Source organism: Mesoplodon mirus (assembly GCF_964341445.2).
Source record: "Mesoplodon mirus genome assembly, chromosome: 5".
Taxonomy (NCBI): domain Eukaryota; kingdom Metazoa; phylum Chordata; class Mammalia; order Artiodactyla; family Ziphiidae; genus Mesoplodon; species Mesoplodon mirus.
Window position 1 is genome coordinate 15,364,143 of NC_138980.1, and position 21,625 is coordinate 15,385,767.

The window sequence follows — 21,625 nt, forward strand, 5'->3', positions numbered from 1 at the left end:
GGAGCTCACTGGTAAGGGAAAGGAGAGCATAAGGCTGGAGCATCCTCTGTTCTGAGGCACTGGGGTATTAAGTGATCTTGGGTGGAGTTGAGGTTATAAAACCTTGTGTACTGGGGGAATCTTGGAAGAATACCCAGGGCATACACAATTTACCCACTTTAGTATGCGGAACCAGAGAGATAACTAAAAGTTACCTAAAGTTTTCTTATCTGAAGCAGCCCCCAAAACTGAGTCTTTTGAGCATCAGGAGTGGAGTCGACACTATGGTGAAACTGAGCCCGCTCTGTCAGCACACCAACTTCTACCCACCTTATGGTGTTATCCGATGATCCACTGACAACCAGCCGATCCCTGTACTGGAGACAGGCGATGCCTCGCTTGTGCCCATTCAGAGTACGAACAAATTCACAGGTGCTCGTGCTCCAGACCTGCACAACAAAGTAGCGATACATGTAAGAATAAAGGCAGAAAAGCCCTTGCACAATATACCTTTAAAAAACAAAATCAGAACTTCTAAGAATGACCACAATACTTGATTATGAAATACGCTGGGGAGGTTGGGGAACAGATCGGACGGCGTAACATTTCCTTAGCTGCTGAGTGATAAAACAGGAATGAAATACAGAGGGAAATGGTGAAGTCTCCAAACCTTGAGATCTTCACAAAGAGAACATCTCCTGGATGGTTCAGACATTCATTTGCCTAGAGGGAAGGGTCTGAGCCAGATTTTATGTGTTTAGGCCAGGTGACACGTCAAACCCAATGTAACGGACGTGAAAGGGCTTCGCCTTTTGCATCCTCTTCTTTTCCAGCACAGTTTCTCAAATAGCTCCATTTGTTTGACACATCACTCCTAATATTATGTATGTGGAATAAATAACCCCTCTTTTGTGAAGCTGTCTGCAAGACTTAGATGTCCATAGACACACTTAATACCAGACAAATAAGGAGACACAAAGCAACCAATGTTCCCTGAATTATTTTATTAGCTGCATTTGTAGTTGAACGGGACAACCAGATATACAGAGGCAAAAGGACGAAGTTGGATCCCTGTGTCACACTGTATACAAAAATTTAATTCAACATGGATCAATGATCTAAATGTAGGAGCTGAAACTGTAACTCTCAGAAGAAAACGTAAGAGTAAATCTTTGTGACCTTGTATTAGGCAACTGTGTCTTAGATATGATAATAAAAGCACAAGTAACAAAAAAAATTGATGAACTGGACTTCAACAAAGTTAAAACTATTTGTCTTTCAAAGGACACCATCAAGAAAGAGAAAAGACAACCCACAGGAAGAAAATATTTGCAAATCATTTATCTGATAAGGGACTTGTAACCAGAATATGTAAAGAACTTTTGCAACTAAATAATAAAGAGACAAATAATCTAAGTTTTGAAAAGAGCAAAAGATTTAAGTAGATGTCTCTTCAAAGAAGTTATAAAAATGGCCAATAAGCACATGAACAGACGCTCAACATCATTGGTCATTAGGGAAATCGAAAGCAAAACTGCAGAGATACCACTAAATACCTACCAGGATAGCTATAATAAAAAAGACAGACAGACAGACAGACACACACACACACACACACACACACACACACACACTAACAAGGGTTGGCAAGGATATGGAGAAATATCTGGGCTGATATCATGCAACATCTGTTTTGTACAAAGGCCCAAACCCTCTTGACTTCCAGGCACTGGTCATGTACAAATTGGTGTGACTGAGTGGTGAGTGAGGTGCCAAAAACCCTAGTTTTTCAGCTTCCAGACTCTATCCAATCTAAAAGTCTGATGCTATCTAGTCTGTGATCTGTGGGGCTAGATACTAGCATGCTGGCCAGTACGGGTCATAAAAGGAAGGTTTCTGAGCCCATACACTGCTGGTGAGATTGTTAAATGGTGAAGCCATTTTGGAAAACAGTTTGGCAGTTCCTCAAGATGCTCAACACAGAGTTCCGTCCCAAGAGAATTAAAAGTATATGTACACGCAAAAATTTGTATACAAATATTTATAGCAGCATTACATATAACAGATAGAATGTGCGAACAATCAAAATGTCCATGAACTGACGAACGGATAAACAAAATGTGGTGCATCCACACACAGAATTTTTCTAGTCATCAGAAGGAATGAAGTACTGATTCATGCTACAAAGTACATGGATGACCCTTGAAAACACTACACTAAGTGAAAGAAGCCAGACACAAAAGGCCACATATATATGATAACATTTATCTGAAAAGTCTCAAATAGGCAAATCCATAGAAAGTAGATTAGTGATTGCCAGGGACTGGGGGGAGAGAATAGGGGTTGACTGCTAATAGGTATGAGGTTTTTTCAGAGGGTGATGAAGATGTTCTGAAACTAGTGATGACCATACAACACTGTGAATATACGAAGCCACTGAATGGTATGCTTTAAAATGATGAATCTTATGGTATGTGAATTATATCTCAATAAGGCCGTTACAAAAATAAAAGGAAAGATAAAATTTTAATAAGTTAACACGTACATTGGAACAAGCACTGCATTTACCATACCCGATGGATCACCCTAGACTACAAGTGCTTGTCACACGTCTGCCTCACACCACACGTTGAGCTCCTTGGAGGCAGGGACATGTCCTGTTCATCATCATATCTCTAGCATCCAGCCCAGGGTCTATGGCATGGCAGGCTCTCAAGATTAGGTGAATAAATCAAATCTCAACTCTGCCACTAACTAGCTAATGTGGTCTCCAGCACAGTCCTCTGTGCCACATCTGTAAAATGTGGCTCAGCAGAGTGCTGGGAGGGTGGAGTGAGGCAGTAACGGGAAGCTTCTGGCACATGGTAGATGTCCCATAGGTCAGGTCTCTTCCCTTTAAAAAGGTTATCAACAATGTCCTTTCATGAAATAGAGGACTGCTCTCGGTCCGGACCCCATGACCCTTTTCTACGACCTTGCCTATGACTTGAGAAGCATAAAGAATGAGCATGCCTTGAGGTCTCATAAGCACAAGTAGAGGAGAATAAAGATCTTGCCAGATGCGAGGTTGGTATAAGCCACCTCTGCTTTCTCTATGTTCTAAAAGGGATGGGAACAAGCAGAGTTATGACTGCAGACACACTTACTTTGATGGTCCTGTCCCCAGAGGCAGACACTATGTACTTATCGTCAAAGTCTACTACATTGACAGCAGCACGGTGGCCAACCAGGACACGGCGTAAAGTGATATCAGTGGCAGAAGCCATGTCCCACACTGCGATGGAGCGGTCCTTGGAACAGGTCACCATCAGTCCATTGCTGAAGCGTAAGTGCAGTACAGCCTCGTTGTGGTGGATCAACGTGTTCAGAACTTCGCCCGTGTTCACATCCCAGACTCTAGAGAACAGAAAAGCACAATGCTTAATTATCGAGACAACCAGGAAAAGATTCCTGTGTCTGTGCTCTGGGCCCATTTTTAGTAGTAGGCTGGGGAGGTGTGGACTTCACGTGTATCTGGTGACTGGGACCTGACACCATGCTTAAAAGGAGCCCCCAGAAGCAATTTCTCTATTTGTGAAGAAATGGTAAGATGGTTTCAAAAAAGAAGGCCAGGGCTTCCCTGGTGGCGTAGTGGTTCACAGTCTGCCTGCCGATGCAGGGGACACGGGTTCGTGCCCCGGTCTGGGAAGATCCCACATGCCGCGGAGCGGCTGGGCCCGTGAGCCATGGCCGCTGAGCCTGTGCATCCGGAGCCTGTGCTCTGCAACGGGAGAGGCCACAACAGTGAGAGGCCCGCATACCGCAAAAGAAAAAAAAAAGAAGGCCAATTCTGACTCCTGCCCAGGTATTCAGGGATGGTGTGTGCAGGCTTGTGCTGATGGCAAAAAAATGATGCAAGGAAGTGGGCTTTGCAGTGAGTTTGAGATGACAGAGAGAAGATGGCTTGGTGGCTGGGTTCCAAGCTTAAGGTTGTTTTTGACCTCTGACAAGCTTTCGAGTCTATTATTTATCCACTGCAAACTGGAGACTGTAAGTCACGGTGTCTCATCAGTCACCACACCCATCTATCTACCCAACCGCTTTATGGACAAAGCGCGTGTCTCCAATTGCTTCACCCTTGAGATACAGGCTTCTTAGGGGCAGCCCTTTCACGTCATAGCTTTTCTGTAACCCCAATCTCCTAAGGGGACAAGTTCGTGCAGAGCAGACGAAGAGAAACTCAGGCTTCTAAGACTGAGACATGACCTATGGTGGAAGCAGCAGCCTGGAAGCACTGAGTCAGGGAAAGGATACTAGGCATGCCGGTGACTATTTCAATCTCTTAGGTGTGCCTGTAAAGCAATCCTCTTCAAATCGACTCACCCTAGAAGAGGCATTTCCTTCCCTCCCCATGACATGCCTTCCTCAGGCTACCAGCAGTCCAGCTGAGGCTTTACTGTATTATCTCTAGGCTCTGGTGAACGCATCGCTGCAGCAAAATCCAAAGCCATCTGGTATGGAAAAACATCCCTGTCCCAGTGGTTTAGAAGTAGATCCCAATACTGTTTCCTTTCTACTCTCAATTCCCAACCAGCAGTCACTGCTCCCCTTCTACTGTAGAACACTGCCACTCCCATCTTCATCATTCTGCCCCTGGGGTGGCATCTGAAATCTAGTGTCTCCATTCCTGGAAAAGCTACATGCTATCAAGATAGTCTTGAGTGCTACAAATTCAAGGCTCAAAATTAACTAACTATGTGACTGAGTAAATTATTCGCCTCTCTGGCATCCATTTCCCAATACTACATCTATAAAAAAGAAGATACTACTTACCTTAGAAAGGCTGATGTGAGAATTCAATAGAATAACATTATACAAAATATCGGGCACATTATTTGTGTCCCTCAAAAAGTGCTGCAAATCTCTGCTTCTGATTCTTTTGGTACTTGTAGCTTACTGTCCACCACACTCCTAGAACACCTGCTTCCTTCCTCTCTCCTCTAGAGCGTGGTCTCCCAGGAGAAAGCTACCCTGATACTGTTAGGTACTGTGCTTTTACAGGAAGGCATGTTGCCATCTCTAGAATGTATGGTAATGGGAATAGGACCTACTTAACAAAAGTTAGCTTTCCTGCCTACTTTGCTCAAATGTACCTACACCAAAAATGGTTTTGAAATATAGCATACAAAAACATATACAGAGCATGTGTGTACTTTATCGCAGAAGAGGAGGTGAATCTGTCTCCTTGTGGAAGGTATAGAAGTTCAGGCCAGTGAAATCAAATCACTCACCTCACTGTAGAGTCAGAAGAGCCAGTCACAATGACACGTTCATCATACTGGAGACAAAGGACAGAGCCAGTGTGTCCCGTTAACACTTTCAAACATTCCAAGCTGGTTTTATCCCAAATCTATTGAGACAAAATCAAACACAAACAGAAATTTAGTATATCACATTCTGATAAATGTTTTTATCATAACTTATTTTCTGAATCATAAAACAAAACAAAGCTGTGTTACAGTAAATAAGAGCAGTAAACATCAAACAGGTGGTAAATGACAAGAGGGGAAGAAGCGGCAATACTGAATAACTTCCAGAATAGATATACTACTTTGTTTACTTTGCCCCCATAACTACTGTGCCCATTATACTTAACAGCTTTATAAAGAGAATTTTAAAATAAACTCTGTGAAAAGAGTTGGCTCACCCTCTGGAAAACAATGTGACAGTATCTATTAAGAGCCTTTAAAAATGCATACCCCTTAACCCACTATATTTGTTTACGAAAGTTTAAAAATGAAAAATGTTCAGCATCTCAGAATAACTTCAAAGTAAATTATGAAGAGTTTTTAATGAGAAAACACACTGCTTTACTATAGTTACTTTTAAAAAAAAATCAGAATAAAAGTCATCTCTATAGTGACATAAACATTATGTATATTTAAAAAAAAGATTAAAAGGAAGTAAAATGTTGATAGTTGGCTTTGTACTCTGAATGTCGTTTTCCTCCTCTCTTTTGATCTTTCCAGTGTTTTCCAAGTTTTCAATAATGTCCCCAAATAATGGGGGGATGGAAAGTGATTTTTTTTCAAAGATTGTTTTGTTAAAAATAGAGTCTATGGAACTATTTCTTCCCTTGTAAAAGTACTATCATAATTTGCAGTGTCCCTAAAGTTTACTACAAATGGCCAAGATATTACACAGACAGTTAAGTGTCCTTCTATAATAGTAAGGCTTGCTTCTAATTTCTGACCTAGCAGAACCACAGCTATTTTGAAAGTGTGAGCTGATCAAGGACTGAAGCAGAATGAAGTACAGAAGGTTTCCAACCATTGGTCTAGATGAGCTCTCTAAAGCGTATTTCTGCTCCATTGTTCCGTGTCTTATAAATCAAGTGTAGGCCTAATTTAGGCATGGGTGTGCCTCTATTAAGAGAATTCTTTAGAAACATCCAGTGTAAGTGAAATGCAAGCCCATGGCCAGCCCATGCTTTGACAAGGTCATTATAAACCATTCTTACCTAATCCTTAAAGGAGAACTGCCAAAATTAAATAATAACACTTTCAAGAGCATATTTGTGGCCACAGGTTAGGACTATCAATAAGTATTACATAAAAATAGAGTTCTGTGGTCAAATATGTTTTCAAAGTTGGAAAACTCTGGGTGTCTCTACTGTATGTCTTCTCAGAGCCTTTATATGTTACTGTAACCTGTAAATTTCTAAGAAAGGGATACAGCATGCAGTGTTTTCTAAATTTCTTTGAAGGGAATTACTCTTCAAAGCAATATCCTTTGGATTCACATCCACAGAATACCTTTTGGGAAACACTATAATACATATAGGAAACCAACAAAACAGTTTCTTTATATTTTACAATTCAGTGATTTTTTTGCCCTAGTTATTGGAATTATTGAAATGCCACTATTTTATAAAACATAAAGCACACAAGCAAACATACCTTTTAACTCACCCAAAGTGAAAACGATATAGAAAACAAGGCCAAGGGGAGAAAGCCCACTACAACCTATCTTCCCAGTTGATTGTAACTAAAAACTCTAGACAAAATACAAAAACAGCTAGCTGAGGACTCTGAACACTGTGAGGGGAAGGGCACCAGGAGAAAGCAGTAAGTATTCTATTGAATACATTGTAGCAAGGGGTAAGAGTTTGGAGATAGGATCCACATGGGGTAAGTTTACCATTCTTTCTGTTTTCTGTTTTCTCATTTCCTTCTTTTGTGGTCTTGACCCAAAGGCAGGTCCAGATCAAGGAACTGCACAGTGAAACAGCAGCACAGGCGGCTACAATCTGAGAAACTAGTCTTTCTGGACAGAAAGGCTGAAAAAGGAATCCTTGGGGACCAAAGAATGCACGAAAGACCCTATTTTCTTTTTCTCTTTTCTCAAACGGCTTTGATCCAAAGGACAAGCCCAGTCATGGAGATGTACTGCAGAGCAGTGGAACAGGTAACTAAAATTCTAAGAGAAACCCCATTTTTCTGGTCAAAGGAAAATGAAGAAAGGGTCCTTGTGGGCTGTAGAAACTTAGGGAAATCCAAAACAGGAAAGAGCTGGAAAAAAGAAAAAGGCTTCCCTAATTGTATATGAGAACCCACACAACTCATGACTTGGGTTTGCCCTTAAGCAGTGCATGCACAGGACAGACTACACCAGCACAGCAAAGGCCATAAAAAGCGCCCTGATATTTAAACTACTACTGAAGTCTCAGACTAAACTCTGAGTAGTGCAAGCCCAAGATAGACCCAAAGTAGCATGGCAAAAAGCAGAGAAGAGATTAGAACCAACCCCCCTAACTAGGTTGACCACCTGCTTAAAAAAATACTCACTCACACATGTTCTCCAGAGGATTATAACAGGATCCATAGACTTTACAATACAATACCCATAATGTACAAGATACAATCCAAAATTACTTGACATTCAAAAGCCAAGAAAAGTGACCAATTCTCAGGGGAACAGACAATCAACACATGACAAGCTAGACATTACCCAAACGTTGTCATGGTCAAAGACTTCAAAGCAGTTGTTGTAACTATACTCCATGAAGTAAAGATAAACACACTTGATATGAATGAAAAGAGAGAAGTTCTCAGTAGAGAAATAGAAACTATAAAATATAATATCTGAAATCTTAAAATTCACTCAGTGGGGGAAAATAGCAGACTACAGATGAAAAATTCAGTCAATTTGAAGACAGGCTAAGAGAGATTATCCAGAAAAGAGAGAGAAAAAAGAATGGAAAAAAGTAAGACAATATCAAAAGATCTAATATTTGTGTAATTAGAGTCTCAGAAGGAGAGGAGAAAGAAATTGGTGCAGAAACAAAATTGAATAAATAATGGCCCAAACTTCTGAAATTTGGTGAAAGACATAAATTTACAGATTCAAAAAGCTCAGTGAAAGAACTCTTAGATATGACATCAAAAGTATGAGGCATAAAAGAAAACACTGGTAAACTAGACTAGACAAATTAAAATCTTCTGCTCTACTTAAGATATCATTGAGAAAGTGAAAAGACAAGTCACAGAATGGAAGAAAATATTTGCAAAACATATCTGAAAAAGGACTTTTATCCATAATACATAAAGAGCTCTCAAAACCCAATAATATGAAAACAGAGAGCCCACTTTAAAATTGTACAAAATATCTGAATAGAAACTTCACCAATGAATATACAGATGGCAAATAAGCATGTGAAAAGATGCTCATTATCACTGATCACTGGAGAAATGTAACTTTAAACCAAAATGAGATATGTCTACATACCTATTCAAATGGCTAATATCCAAAAAAAAAAAAGCCCTGAGACTACCAAGGGCTGACCAGGATGCAGAACAAAAGGAATTCTCATACATCGTTGATGGGAATGTAAAATGGTAGAGCCACTTGAAAAAACAGCTCGGCCGTTTCTTCACAGGTAAAACGTACACTTACCATATGAGTTAGCAATCCCACTCCTCGGTTTTTATCCAAGTGAACTGAAAACTTAAGTTCTCGCAAAAACGTGCGTGCATATGTTTACAGTGTCTTTATTCATAATTGTGAAAAACTGTAAACACAAATGTCCTTCAATAGGTAAATGGATAAACACACTCTGGTGTAACCATAAAACAGAATGCTACTCACCAGTAAAAAGGAACTAACTATTGTCATGTGCAACAATGTAGAAGAATCTCTAATGCACAATGCTAAGCATAAAAAGCCAGACTCAAAAGGCTATACATACTGTGTGAGTCCATTTACAGGACATTCTTGAAAAGGCAAAATTATAGGGACAGAAAAAAAGATCAGTGGTTGTCAGAACCCAGGGGAAAAATGGGTAAACACAAGGCAGCAGGACAAAGGAATCTGGCAGATGATGGAACTATTCTGGATCTTGATAATAATTGTTATGGCTGCACAATTCTTTGTGCTTGTCAAAACTCACGGAACTTTACACCAAAAAGAGTGCATGTAAATTATAACTAGAAGTAAAATTATTCCACAATGTTTTCTTAAATATGAGAAAATAAGCTACAAACAATGTGAAACAAAATCTATTAGAGCCACTAAACATTAAACACAGAGAAATGATCCAGTTTATCTACTATTGAAAAGTAAATAAAAACAATATAAATTGCTCTATCATTCTTTCGTGTTATCAACTGAGCCTTTCACAGAAACTATAAAAGGTAATGACTTTCATTTATATGCAAGTCAGCAACACTTTTACCAGCTAGCCAAGAAATCAAGAGCCCTGTAGATACTGAGATATTTTCTACTTGCACCTAAATATAGAATACAGAAGGTGAATGTGCTTAGAGAAGGGTAAGAAGCGAGAAAATCCAAGGGTCCAGTGTTAGTAGAGGGAAACGCTCTGGCTCTAGTTCTTTAGAACCACGCAGACAGCTGCCAAGATTGAGTGGAACAGATAAAAACCAATCAGGAGGAAATGGAGAGACTGTTAATCTAATGTCTAACATGTAACCACAATTCTAAAAATAATACATACAAAATGCAGTCATTCACCTTAATAGAATTATCTCGAAGGCCACTGATAATTTTTTCATCATCATACTGTAAACAGTAGACACCTTTACTATTTTCAGAGCGGCACTGAATCCTCTGCAAGTTGTGTCGTCCACACCGCCAGTTAGATTCTATAGTCTAAGGGAAAAAGGAGGCAACAGATGAGTTTTTGTGAATCAACTATTCTATTAGGGTTCAGACTTTGGGGTTCCAGAAACAGCATACCACTGATACTCCATCTTGGTTTGCATAACTGTCTGTGGATAGGAATCACACTCTTTTCCAAGTAAGACATTAGCCCAACAATATTTTTCCTCAAATGTTCCCTGCCCATCTGGCAACTGTCACAGGATTTCCAATGAGTTTGGGTTGGGTTTGAAAAAAATGGCCTAGACAGAATTCAATACGTTTAAAGAATGCCATTTGCACCCAAAACATACAAATAAATAGTAACTCATTGGGTCACTCTCTAATGCCAGTTAAAATATCTGGCAGAAGACCATCACTAACATTAAGCATATACTAACAATCTGTGTATCCATCCAGAGCACTGATTGCCCTGATCATTGAGGAAAGATATTGAAAACTACTGCATGCCAACTACTATAGAAAGAATTTTATTATCCATTTTTAATCTTCTACCAGACTGAAGCTCCTTTAGAATAAGAATGGCACATTTCAGCCCTGGATTCTCATTCTTTCACCATTCATACAACACTTACTGAGATGTTAGTATATTCCAGGTACTGACTGTGCCAGGCACGGGGATGAAAAGACTGACAGGAAGCATACTGCTTTCAAAGGATGCAACTGCCATACACAGGCACGCAGTAACTGGAATTGGATATACTCTAATCATATGTTTATTTGGTCAAATGATCCACACATTAACCTTGGAAGGAAGTTCTCATTACTTCCCTTTTACAAACAAGGAAACAAGAGTTTAACTTGCCCGAGGCCACAAAACTAGTAACTGGATGAGTTGGAAATCACACCCAGTTCTTCCTGACGCTGAGCCCATGCTTTTTCTACTAAAATACGCAGTGTCTACAAAGAAAGTATAGCCCTAGCTATTGCGGCAGTGAACACATAAAAAGATCAGTAACAACTCCAGATAAAATATCAGTGCCAAATGAGTGATTAAAAACTGTAAGCGCTGCAGGACTAAAGGGATCTTAAACAGCGCGATAGCCTAGCCTGAGACCAGTGGGCAAGGTTTAAAGAGGAAGTGGGTCATGCCCAGAGCACTAGAAGACCTAACCTTTGGTAGTGGATGTCAAGGATTTTCAGGATCAAAAGATACACTAAGAATAACCAAAGTATAAATTCCTGATCCTTGAATTTAGGGGACAATAGGGACTACAATTGGCTAGACCTGGGAGTTCAGGATCTAGTTCAAAAGACATATCTGAGTAGCTAATTATCTGAGTAGCTAAAAGTTTAATTAGTTGCTTTAGTGAAGAAAGGAGATAAATCTCATCTTTATTCACAATAAGCACTTAATTACTGGTTCTGCTGACATCTAACAAACCGTGTTTCCTCTTATTTTGAAGGCAACATGCTTCTGTATGCTCTGAAATGTTAAAATTTACTGAATGTTATGCCAGGTACCACGCTTCCATAACACTATGCTATGTGTTTTATATAGTTTACAGTTAATTTAATCATCACAATTCTGAAGCCAAAATTATTGTCCTCATTTTACAGAAAAAGAAATGGAGAATTGGAGACACTGATACATGTATACTTAAACAGGAAACTGTTTCCTCATTTGTGGCCTCAGTACTTAGCACAGGAGCCTGGAAATAATAAGCCCTGCCCTCAAAGAGTTCCCATACATAGCCTTGAGAGAGGCCAGGATCACATTATTTCCAACATCTAGGGGATGCAAAGAGGTGCCATGGAGGTGCCATGAGCGAGAAACAGCTCATCTGTCCATCTGCTACCAAATCAGAGCTTCTTAGCCAGCATCGTCATCTCTACCGAGTTTGCAAAATGTCAGACATAAAACCACATTTCATAAACAAAAAACCAAACAAACAACAAAACAAAAACAAAAATTTACCCCACTGTGGCTACCGCTACCAAGGTAGACAACAGGTATGTCTGTAAGCAACTTTTTAAAAAGGGATTCAGCATATAAAGAATTTCTTAAATTGAACTCAATGCTTGGAATCATTTAGAGAAATAATGTATTTTTAGAGAGTGACTGAGCCATGTCAGCATGCTAAGCATACCAGGAAAATGCTGACTTAGGAGGCAGACCTACTGGTAACAAGTCTTATTCATGGCCAGTGACTCCTGGCAGTGGTTACCAATGTTCAGGCTACACCCTGGGGGCCCAGAAGGTTGCTGCTAAATGTGACTCCACATAAACCCAAAGTATTACAAAGACGAATACATAACCTGTCTTATCAATATATATGGTGTTATTTTCAAAATTCATATCGTCGTTCTTAGTTCTAAAACATACACAATTGCTTAAAAATATTATTGAATCAGTAAGCAGCTTTGCTACTCTGTATAATATTTCAATGAATAGAAAAAGTACATTTATTTATTATCACGTGGGAGCTTGAAAAAAATTTTTTTAACTTTCGTATGGGAGTCCCCATACCAAAAAGAATTTCCTACATGCTCTCCCACTACTCTAAAATGTTTTTGAGAACCAAGAGACTTGGTTATAATCTATTACTGTACCTAAAGCCCTGAGGACATAGCAGAGAGAAGCTGGGTAAGGCAACACGATCAGCCTGTGATACACCCATCCCCTAAGATGTCTGGACAGAGAACACTACCCAACATAGAAGGCCAAGCCATACCCTCTATCTCCAACCCTCAAACAAGAGTCAGAGGCCAGGACCTCTCAAAAGCTCTGCTAGATAACAGGCTTTCATTCTAAGTCAAGTAGAAGTTAGGAAATGGCTTAGCTTCTCAACACTTAGAACGAGCCTATTTTCTAAAATACATTTCTGAATTTTAAAAGAAAAAGGCTTACCAAATCATTTTTGATGGCTCATTTTAGGAAGTTCCCATCTAGGGCTGTTTTAAAAATTATTAGGTTCCTGAATCCCAAAACAAGTATAGTTTGTTTCAAAATGCCAGGAAAGGGACACTAAATGAGACCAGGGAGCTGACTACTTTGTTACACACCAACCCGGTGTAATTCCTAAGACTTTACTCTTCTCAATTCTCAAGGCCACCCACAAAAGAAAGCGACATTTCCTGCTGGCTGTGCCTGCCCAAAATACTACCTACCACCATATTTGACGACCTCAACTGCTTTATATAAGCCAGGACTTTTCCAGAAAAACTAGACCTTTAAAAATGGAAGGCAGCCCATTGTAGTAGAGAATACCTAGGTCAATTAGCAGCTTTAGCAAATGACTTGGACCGTGTGAGTTGCAGTCTCCTCCTCTGTAAAAGATAATATATACTTTCTGAAATCTGTTGGAAGGATCAAATGAGATTACGTACATACAGTGCTTATCACAGTGCCTACAAACGGTAGCAGTGACGCTCTTTCTCCTTTGTGGGGAACACTGACCAAAAGGAGTAGGCTGTGACCACAACAAATCTCACCAAATTGCCGGGAACTGTTGTCTCAGTCTAGGCTGATCTTCAATGCTGATAGCCCTGAGCCCTCCCCAACCATGCCCAGGAAGGGGCTCAGCCTGCAAATGCAAGTCAACAATCATCTTAACTTCAGCAGCAGGAATACAGGGCATACACAGGTGCACCTCTTTAATGATGCAGATACCTGCCATTTCACTTAGACATCATGTGGTGTGGCTACTGTAGAGGAATATTTCATGTTTTTGAGAACTTGTAAAATCCCCTTACCCTGTGCAAATTTTCAAAATACTGGGAAAGTAGCCATGATACACAGAGTATACAGCAGCATTTAAATTGGCAATAGAGTGAAAACAGATGTCTGAGTATGAAGGAATAACATTATTTTTAGAAGCCTAAACACAACTGGGTGGGTGGGCAAATTTCAGCATTTTCTGGTTAGGACAATGTTAATATCAAGTTTGCAAACCACAAAAAAGCTCCCCACTTTCCCTGAATAATATGTGGTTTATTATAAGGTGCGATACAACACACCATCATTTTACTAGTGGTCTGTTCCAAGGAGCGTGCTTCAAAGGCTTTAATCCAGTGATTAAAAAAAGGAAAAAGGCATATTACATGAAAGAGTTTGCCACTACTCTGAGATGGCAAAAGAGAAAAGTCCAAGTTCAGGACATCAGAACTCTGACTGCTTGAGTCTATTATAACAACTCCCATCTCTCTGTTGAGGGACATCTGAGGGCATGGTAGGGCAAAAAGAGCACGGACTTTGGACTAAGAGTCTCAGTTTTGACAATTTGAGGACTAAATTAAATTACTGTGGCAAAGTACCTAACAGTAATATCATCATTAATAATGATGAGGATGATGATGATAATAACAATTAAGACTCTAGATAGCAAAGGAAATATGGCCGCTTCTTTTAGGACTGTGCCTCAGGTTTTCCAGGAATTCCTTCTCAATTCAGAGGCACTCTAAACTCTCTCTCTCCCACCCTACCCCCTCTTCTCTCTCCCCCTGTGTGTGTATGTGTGTGTGTAGGGCAAGAGTACCCATGAGAGATGAACCTTTGCAGAGAACTAAGAATTCTTATTCTCTTCAGACTTCATTGCTCACATTCTCATTTCCTGAATAATAGGGGTTGGCCACACTAAGCCAGGTTCCCTACTTTTTTCTTAAAAATTAGCCAATTTCTGTTGGGTCAATGTGCAAGGGCAAGGTCATCTGCTTGTCAGAGCCAAATATGGGAATGGACAGATGACAGGAGCCAGCACATGAACTGGAGCTGTCAAGGTAGAGCAAGGAGGATAGAAAGCAAAAGGTGCTGTGAACTGGCAACCCTGCAAAGCATATGGGAAAAAACACAAGAGACTCCAAGGCTGTGTATGGGCAACCAGGGAGGGGGACAAAAACATCCACTTGATGTTCAGGGTGTAATTTATCTTTTGGCAATAGGCTTAAAACCCTCTAAAGCACTACCTTTGCCATAACTGGACTAAAACAAGGCCAACTAATCTTATCTTACCTCGTACGCTTTTTTCAACTAAGAGTAAAGGACACTGAGTTTTCACGCAATTGGACAAAGATGAGACGATCACCTTGAAAAGTCTGTAGGCATTTAACAACATACCTCTTTCTCCTTCTCTTCTGGAATTTTCTACTTTGAAAATGACAAACAACAACACTAAGCCTAGAGCTGGCCAGACCTCAGTTAAAATCCCTTCTCTTCTACTTAACTATGTAGGAAGTTCTAAAATTCCTCTTAGTCTCAGTTTCCCCTCCTTACAGATGAGGATGACAGGTAGCTTGTTGTAAGAATTAAATGCAATTAATAGTCTATGTAAGTCACACAACATGGTTCATGAGTATACTGTGAGGGCTCAAAAGAGGGTACTTGTGATTATTATAGTCTGCTTGTGAGGGTTTTGTACCAGGCACATGGGTAACAGCCAAGCCTGTGAGTCTCTTCATTTGTTTGACCCATGGATCACTGACACAGCTCTCTGCTTTGTGTGTCTACCCAGGACAGAATAAAACACACTCACAAAACAGAGGTAAAGAACTCTATTTAAGAACTCTATTTTGATGAAGTACCAGTGATCTATAGCACACAAAAAGTTGCATTAAGTGCAGAAGAATATAAGGATGAACACAGACTCAACTACTGACTGGTTGTATGATCATGGGCAAGCTATTTAACCTGGGTGAGCCTCAGGTTCCTCAATTTTAAATATGGACAGGGCCTACCTTTCAAGTATTGTCCAGAGTGTTAAATGAGAAAATGCATTATAAAATGCTGAAAGTATCTAGGACAAGTAAACACTCTATACGTGGTACATTATTTTTATTATTATTACTATGAGTGAAAGTACTAAAGTATAAAACATCATCCCTTAAACTAAGAGACCTAGCCCACAAAAATCTGGAGGAGACTCTTGTGGCCAACCAGTGGGTTTTCCTAAACCACACTTTAAGAACCACTGGGTAGACCACCATGATATAGAGGTTTTGTGTCAAAAAGGGTTTTCCCCCATAGCTCTATTTTCCCTCACATCTGCCTCCTCCTAACTTTAAAATATTATTTCAGCCTGAGGAAATGGTTATGTTAGGTGGTGTCACATACTGTCATGCCATAGAAAACTGAGTTCATACTGTCGATTATAACAGTACTAATGGGAATTAAATAAAATAATATATGTCACCAAATCTTCAACCTGATCAAAGTTCTTCCAGAGTTCCTATTTATTAATGATTGACCTTACACATCATCCTTCTTATAATAAAGGACTTGCTGAAATTATTCAAGGAAATGTGGAGATGCTTTATAAAGAATAGTTGGGAGGAAAAAAGTAACAAGTAATAGTTTCTAAGATCTATGCATAAGCAGTGTCAGAGTAAAACTACATGGGGTAAAAGACAATCCCTCTAACCTGAAACACACATACAGCAACCTAAGGTTCAAGTTAACACCATGTTTCAGCTACTAAAACTGTAGGAGCAATTTATTCTAAGTTTTGAATTGCCAAGGGAGCAATTAATTCCTAAACTTTAGGATTTGTATGGCAGAAGTTTTAAATCATTGAACCTACCCTAAAAGGTTACTTTATAGCTCATTTTAGGGAACAGAATATTCAAGACAATGGCCTGCATTTGAAATAATGATATTCCAGTCATATTCAGATTTACTGTTAACAAAGCAATTCCATTAGTTCACATCTGCCTTAAAAAGAAGTCAGTGGGGAGGGGCCTGCAAAAAAAGCACTTGTTTCTCCATTAATGAATTTTGGCACAATATCTTTTATGTCTATCACCTGGGGGTGAGGATTACTTCATGTTTGGGAAACTGAGTATAACTTTATGGGTGATACAGCACTGCCTAGCAAAGGCTGAACTTTTTTGCCAAGGAGGAAATAGTGAAGTAACCAAGACCTGCCAAGAACACATGTGAAAGAGTTAATCAGAAATGCCTGTGCATGTCTTTCTTGGTTCAAGGAAAAGGGCTAAATAATAAAACTGAACTAATTAGAACACATGAACAATATCAAACATCTCCAATGTTTCTCATCAAGTTCACAGAGTTTTACTGGTCTGGGGAAGTTACACTCAAATCCAAAATGGTCCACGAGCATAATTTGCTCTATAAAAGCCACTTAACTATTGCTTAGAATCATATTTGAGTCCTTTTAATGACAAAGTATGGGAAATTTACAGAGGAAACTGAGACTGTGCCTTCTCTAGTTCTCTAGAGATGGCTCAAAAAATGTAAAACTATGCTTATCTGAAAAATTGGGCCTTGGATTTAGGAAATTTCATCAAATTAAAATAAAAAGTTAATTTTGGATTAAGGTTTTAATTTAACCGGTAGCCTTGCAGAAGCATTTCACGTTTTAGAAAAGTTAGATTATTTTTTACAAAAAGGCACTATCTACTCTGAAGGATAGCTGCAGGTTACACATTGATTGTGACATATTTGCTCTAAGACTTCAACTTAAAAAAAAAAAACAGTTCTATGATTTTAGAACTAGACAACTAAGAACGCTAAGACAACAAAAAAGTTGAGAACAAGACACAAACAGCCCATAAAACAGATAAATAATAAAATTACCTCTATATCCTGGATAATCTTTGGGTATAATGACCTATAAAATGAATTGGGAGGGCCATCTGTTGGTCTGTTTTTAAACAGGTACTGATCCCTGGCAAATAAAAACAAACAGATGTTACATTTCTGCGCATAAAAGGGTAAATTTTATTTAAACATGGTGCTTACAAAGATGTATCTTTCAAGTCTTTTGACTTGCATTGAGCTTTAACAGTTCAAAAGCAGGATTTCTGACAATTAAATGTACATGTTAGGCACAAGTTTACTTCAACTTACAGTTCTTTAGCATGATCCTAACCTTTTATTTTCTGAATACCCAACACAATAATCTAGCCTTTCATTCTACAGTCCGATAAAAAGTGTTAATGTAGCTTTGTGAAAAAGCTAACTGAGTACATAACAAACTTTTTCCCATAAAGAAAGCACAGCCCTAACCACCACTCACACCACCACCTATCTGTCCTAGCTGTGGCACTCTCTTTCTCTGTGCTGTCAGGGTACTGACATGTACAGAGCTATAAAGCTGTATTTCAGATAACAGGTTGTCTCTGAAAAATCCTGCCTGCTGTACCTTCCATCTTCAACCAGGATCAATATCTAATAGCAAAATGGCATTATTTGACTTTCTCGTATTTTCCTTTTTCTTATCTATCTTTTGGTAATGGTGTCATCACCTAAGGAAAATGTGAAAGGAGAAGCATAAACACATAGCTTTGAAAAGCCAAACTGCTCAAACTGTACAATACATCTTAACAGCTAATAAATATAAATGAAATATGCATTTCAGAAGGGGTTATGCTAACAGCTTTAACTTTTCCCCCCCCAACTCTTGACTACTCATCTTTTCCCACTTGTTTAAAATAGGCCAACATATTTGGCAAGTATAATTGCATTTTTTAGTAATCAAACTGACCCTAGGTCAAATAAACTTTCTTTCAAGGGAACAACCAACCTAAATACTTACCACCCTCTTCTTTCTGAAAGTCCCTTCCATAGAGGGTCAGTGCGCACCATTCGTTCAATCAACTTCTTCCAAAGCATTCCTTCGGAGATCACTCGCTGCCATTCCTTACATACCAGCTCTGCTGCACACAGAGACCTGGCATCCAGGTAGGAAAGAATGTTTTCTGCTATGTGATCTAAACCTTGCTCTACAAAATAGAAAAGGCAATGAAGGAATAGGAAGGGAGATGGAAATGTACCAGTTACCATTTCCTTAAAGATAAGAGGAATAAAGAAATCCTGAACCGGGAAACATACCTGAGTAATATCAAAAGTTCTTCAGATATACAAGTGCATGAGTACATAAACATATACACTTCTTTTTGGTTCTGATTTTTTAAGATAAAACAATTGATGGCACCAGTTCCTGTGTGTAAAAGCCAACCCTGGACAGTTCTATATTTGTCAGATATTATAATAAATGATTTCTTTTCATTTTCTTTTACGTAACTCTATGGGGTAACGACACCCCAAATTTTACAGATGAGGCAGAAAGAGGTAAAAGGATTCAAGGTTTTACAATTATAGGGTAGTGAAGCCAAGACTGGACTCCGATCTCTTGCTCCAAAGTCTGCATTCTTTCCCCTCTGATTTACTGTTTCTCGTAACAAATCATCCTGTTAATACATGACCTATGTGAATCCCTTGGGGCTAAGGAGACCAAAAAGGTGAGAAACACTGACTTATCTGAAAAAGTTTATGAAAAGTTAAATGACAATCCAAGAATTAAGTCAGGTGCACTAAGATGTATTTTTGTCAATCACTTCTCCATCTCCTTATGGAGGTAAAATCCTCAAAACCATGAACCACATGCCTAAAAGTTCTAGAACCTTAAGACGTTTATCCTACACAATGCAAGTATCCTCTCAAAGACAACCAAGATTCAGCCTTTGCCTGACATTCACAAAGGTAAGAAGATCACTATGGTCAATGCTGTTGCCACCTGTACACTCCCATCCTGTGGTTCTGGGCATGTCCTCTGCAACTACAAGAAATAAAGCTCATCCCCAGGCCTCCTCTGTGTTGGGGTGGGAACACTAAACACACAGTCGGAAAAGTCCAATTTCAAGTCTAGGTTCACCACCTAGAACTTCTATGACATGAAACAAATACTTAAACAATACTGAAACATCCCTGCCCCTTGGTTTTTTACCAAATAACATGGTAATGGCCAGTAACAACTATCCTTTCTCACACTACCTGTATGAATCAAAAAAGTTTTACAGAAAGATTTTTTTTTAATTTTTAAAATTAAATTAAATTTTTTTATTAGTTTCTGCTTTATAACAAAGTGCATCAGTCATACATATACATATGTTCCCATATCCCTTCCCTCTTGTGTCTCCCTCCCTCCCACCCTCCCTATCCCACCCCTCCAGGCGGTCACAAAGCACCGAGCTGATCTCCCTGTGCTATGCGGCTGCTTCCCACTATCTATCTACCTTATGTTTGGTAGTGTATATATGTCCATGCCTCTCTCTCGCTTTGTCACAGCTTACCCTTCCCCCTCCCATATCCTCAAGCCCATTCTCAAGTAGGTCTGTGTCTTTATTCCTGTTTTACCCCTTGGTTCTTCATGACATTTTTTTTTCTTAAAGTACAGAAAGATTTTAAAGACAACAAAGTACCATTCGGGGTTATTATTTGTTCTCTTTTTCAAGATAAATAGAAGGAGTATAGTCATACTAACTTGGCAGGGTATAGGTAAATTGTTAAATTTTCAGAACCTCAATTTCCTCATCTGTATAAAACAGGGATAATAATCTCTGCCTTATTTTGAAAATATCACAATGAGATGATGCATAAAAAATGCTTTACAAACTAAGGTTTTCTCCAACTCTAAGAATGACTATTTACACTGTTGATTATGGTTTACAGGTCCTTCATATACCACTTCTACTCTATAGTAGGTCTAATACCCAAGTTATGATCTGATAATGAAGACTAACTACACTGGGACCACTATCTTTTCTTGCACATCATTATATTAAGAGTTAAGGCCGTCAAAGATTATACTGCCTTCGGGCCTCCCTGGTGGCGCAGTGGTTGAGAGTCCGCCTGCCGATGCAGGGGATACGGGTTCGTGCCCCGGTCTGGGAGGATCCCATATGCCGCGGAGCGGCTGGGCCCGTGAGCCATGGCCGCTGGGCCTGCGCATCCGGAGCCTGTGCTCCGCAACGGGGGAGGCCACAACAGTGAGAGGCCCGCATACCGCAAAAAAAAAAAAAAAAAAAAAGATTATACTGCCTTCATCTAACAGTCATATCACGGTAGACTCCTAAGATGGTAGTAAAATCTTAGGCCCTTCCCCCTGAAACATCTATTAAAACAATTCCCCCTAATTTCTGTATTTGTATCGGTAGTTTAGAAGGGGAGGGCAGCTCACACGGAAGTCTACAGTTATTCTCTCTATAATTCACCTCCAAAGCTTTATCTGACCCTTCCATTTCAGTCTCTACAATTCTGATTCTGTCATACAGAAAAGTGGATATTCCACACCAGATCTGCATGGTGGGCAAATGCAGTAAGTCTTTACCCCAAGTTGCTGGCAAACATGTTAAATGGGTCAGAACCAAGGACAGCACCCGTGATTCTATATTTCCCTCCAAGCTATCATACACCCATTCATTAAATACTCACAAGGTACCAACACTGAACCACCAGTTCTAAATCATCTGGATTTTATACTACTATTATCCAGCCCATCTCTCTCTCTTCAGTCCTCAAGGATATCTGGAGACACTGTGCCCCATGAAGACACTGTCATCTTTATGTATACCATGTTTCTGACTTGCTAGTCTCATAACTTTATCCAAAAAGGAAATCAAGTGAATTTGGTATGGTTACTCTCCATGTTCCCTTGCTGGTGCTTACTACATAAAGTTGGTATTGCAATTTTTTGTTTACAAGTTGGCACTAGCTGCTTTGTGTCACTTTTAAACATATATAACCTATGTTGAT

At 39.4% G+C, this 21,625-nt stretch overlaps 1 protein-coding gene across 7 annotated transcripts in view; it reads right to left on the bottom strand.

The window, feature by feature from the left end:
* The window catches only part of FBXW11 (F-box and WD repeat domain containing 11), a 132,023-nt gene that overhangs the window by 13,761 nt on the left and 96,637 nt on the right, over positions 1-21,625 (bottom strand). For all 7 annotated transcript variants that reach the window (XM_082623860.1, XM_082623863.1, XM_082623865.1 and 4 more), the window contains 6 exons: positions 18,627-18,813; positions 17,666-17,756; positions 9,988-10,125; positions 5,250-5,368; positions 3,126-3,375; positions 310-428 (listed from right to left, as the gene is read on the bottom strand). In XM_082623860.1, coding sequence (XP_082479986.1) covers positions 310-428; positions 3,126-3,375; positions 5,250-5,368; positions 9,988-10,125; positions 17,666-17,756; positions 18,627-18,813 — 904 coding nt within the window. The remainder of the gene's footprint in view (positions 1-309; positions 429-3,125; positions 3,376-5,249; positions 5,369-9,987; positions 10,126-17,665; positions 17,757-18,626; positions 18,814-21,625) is intronic.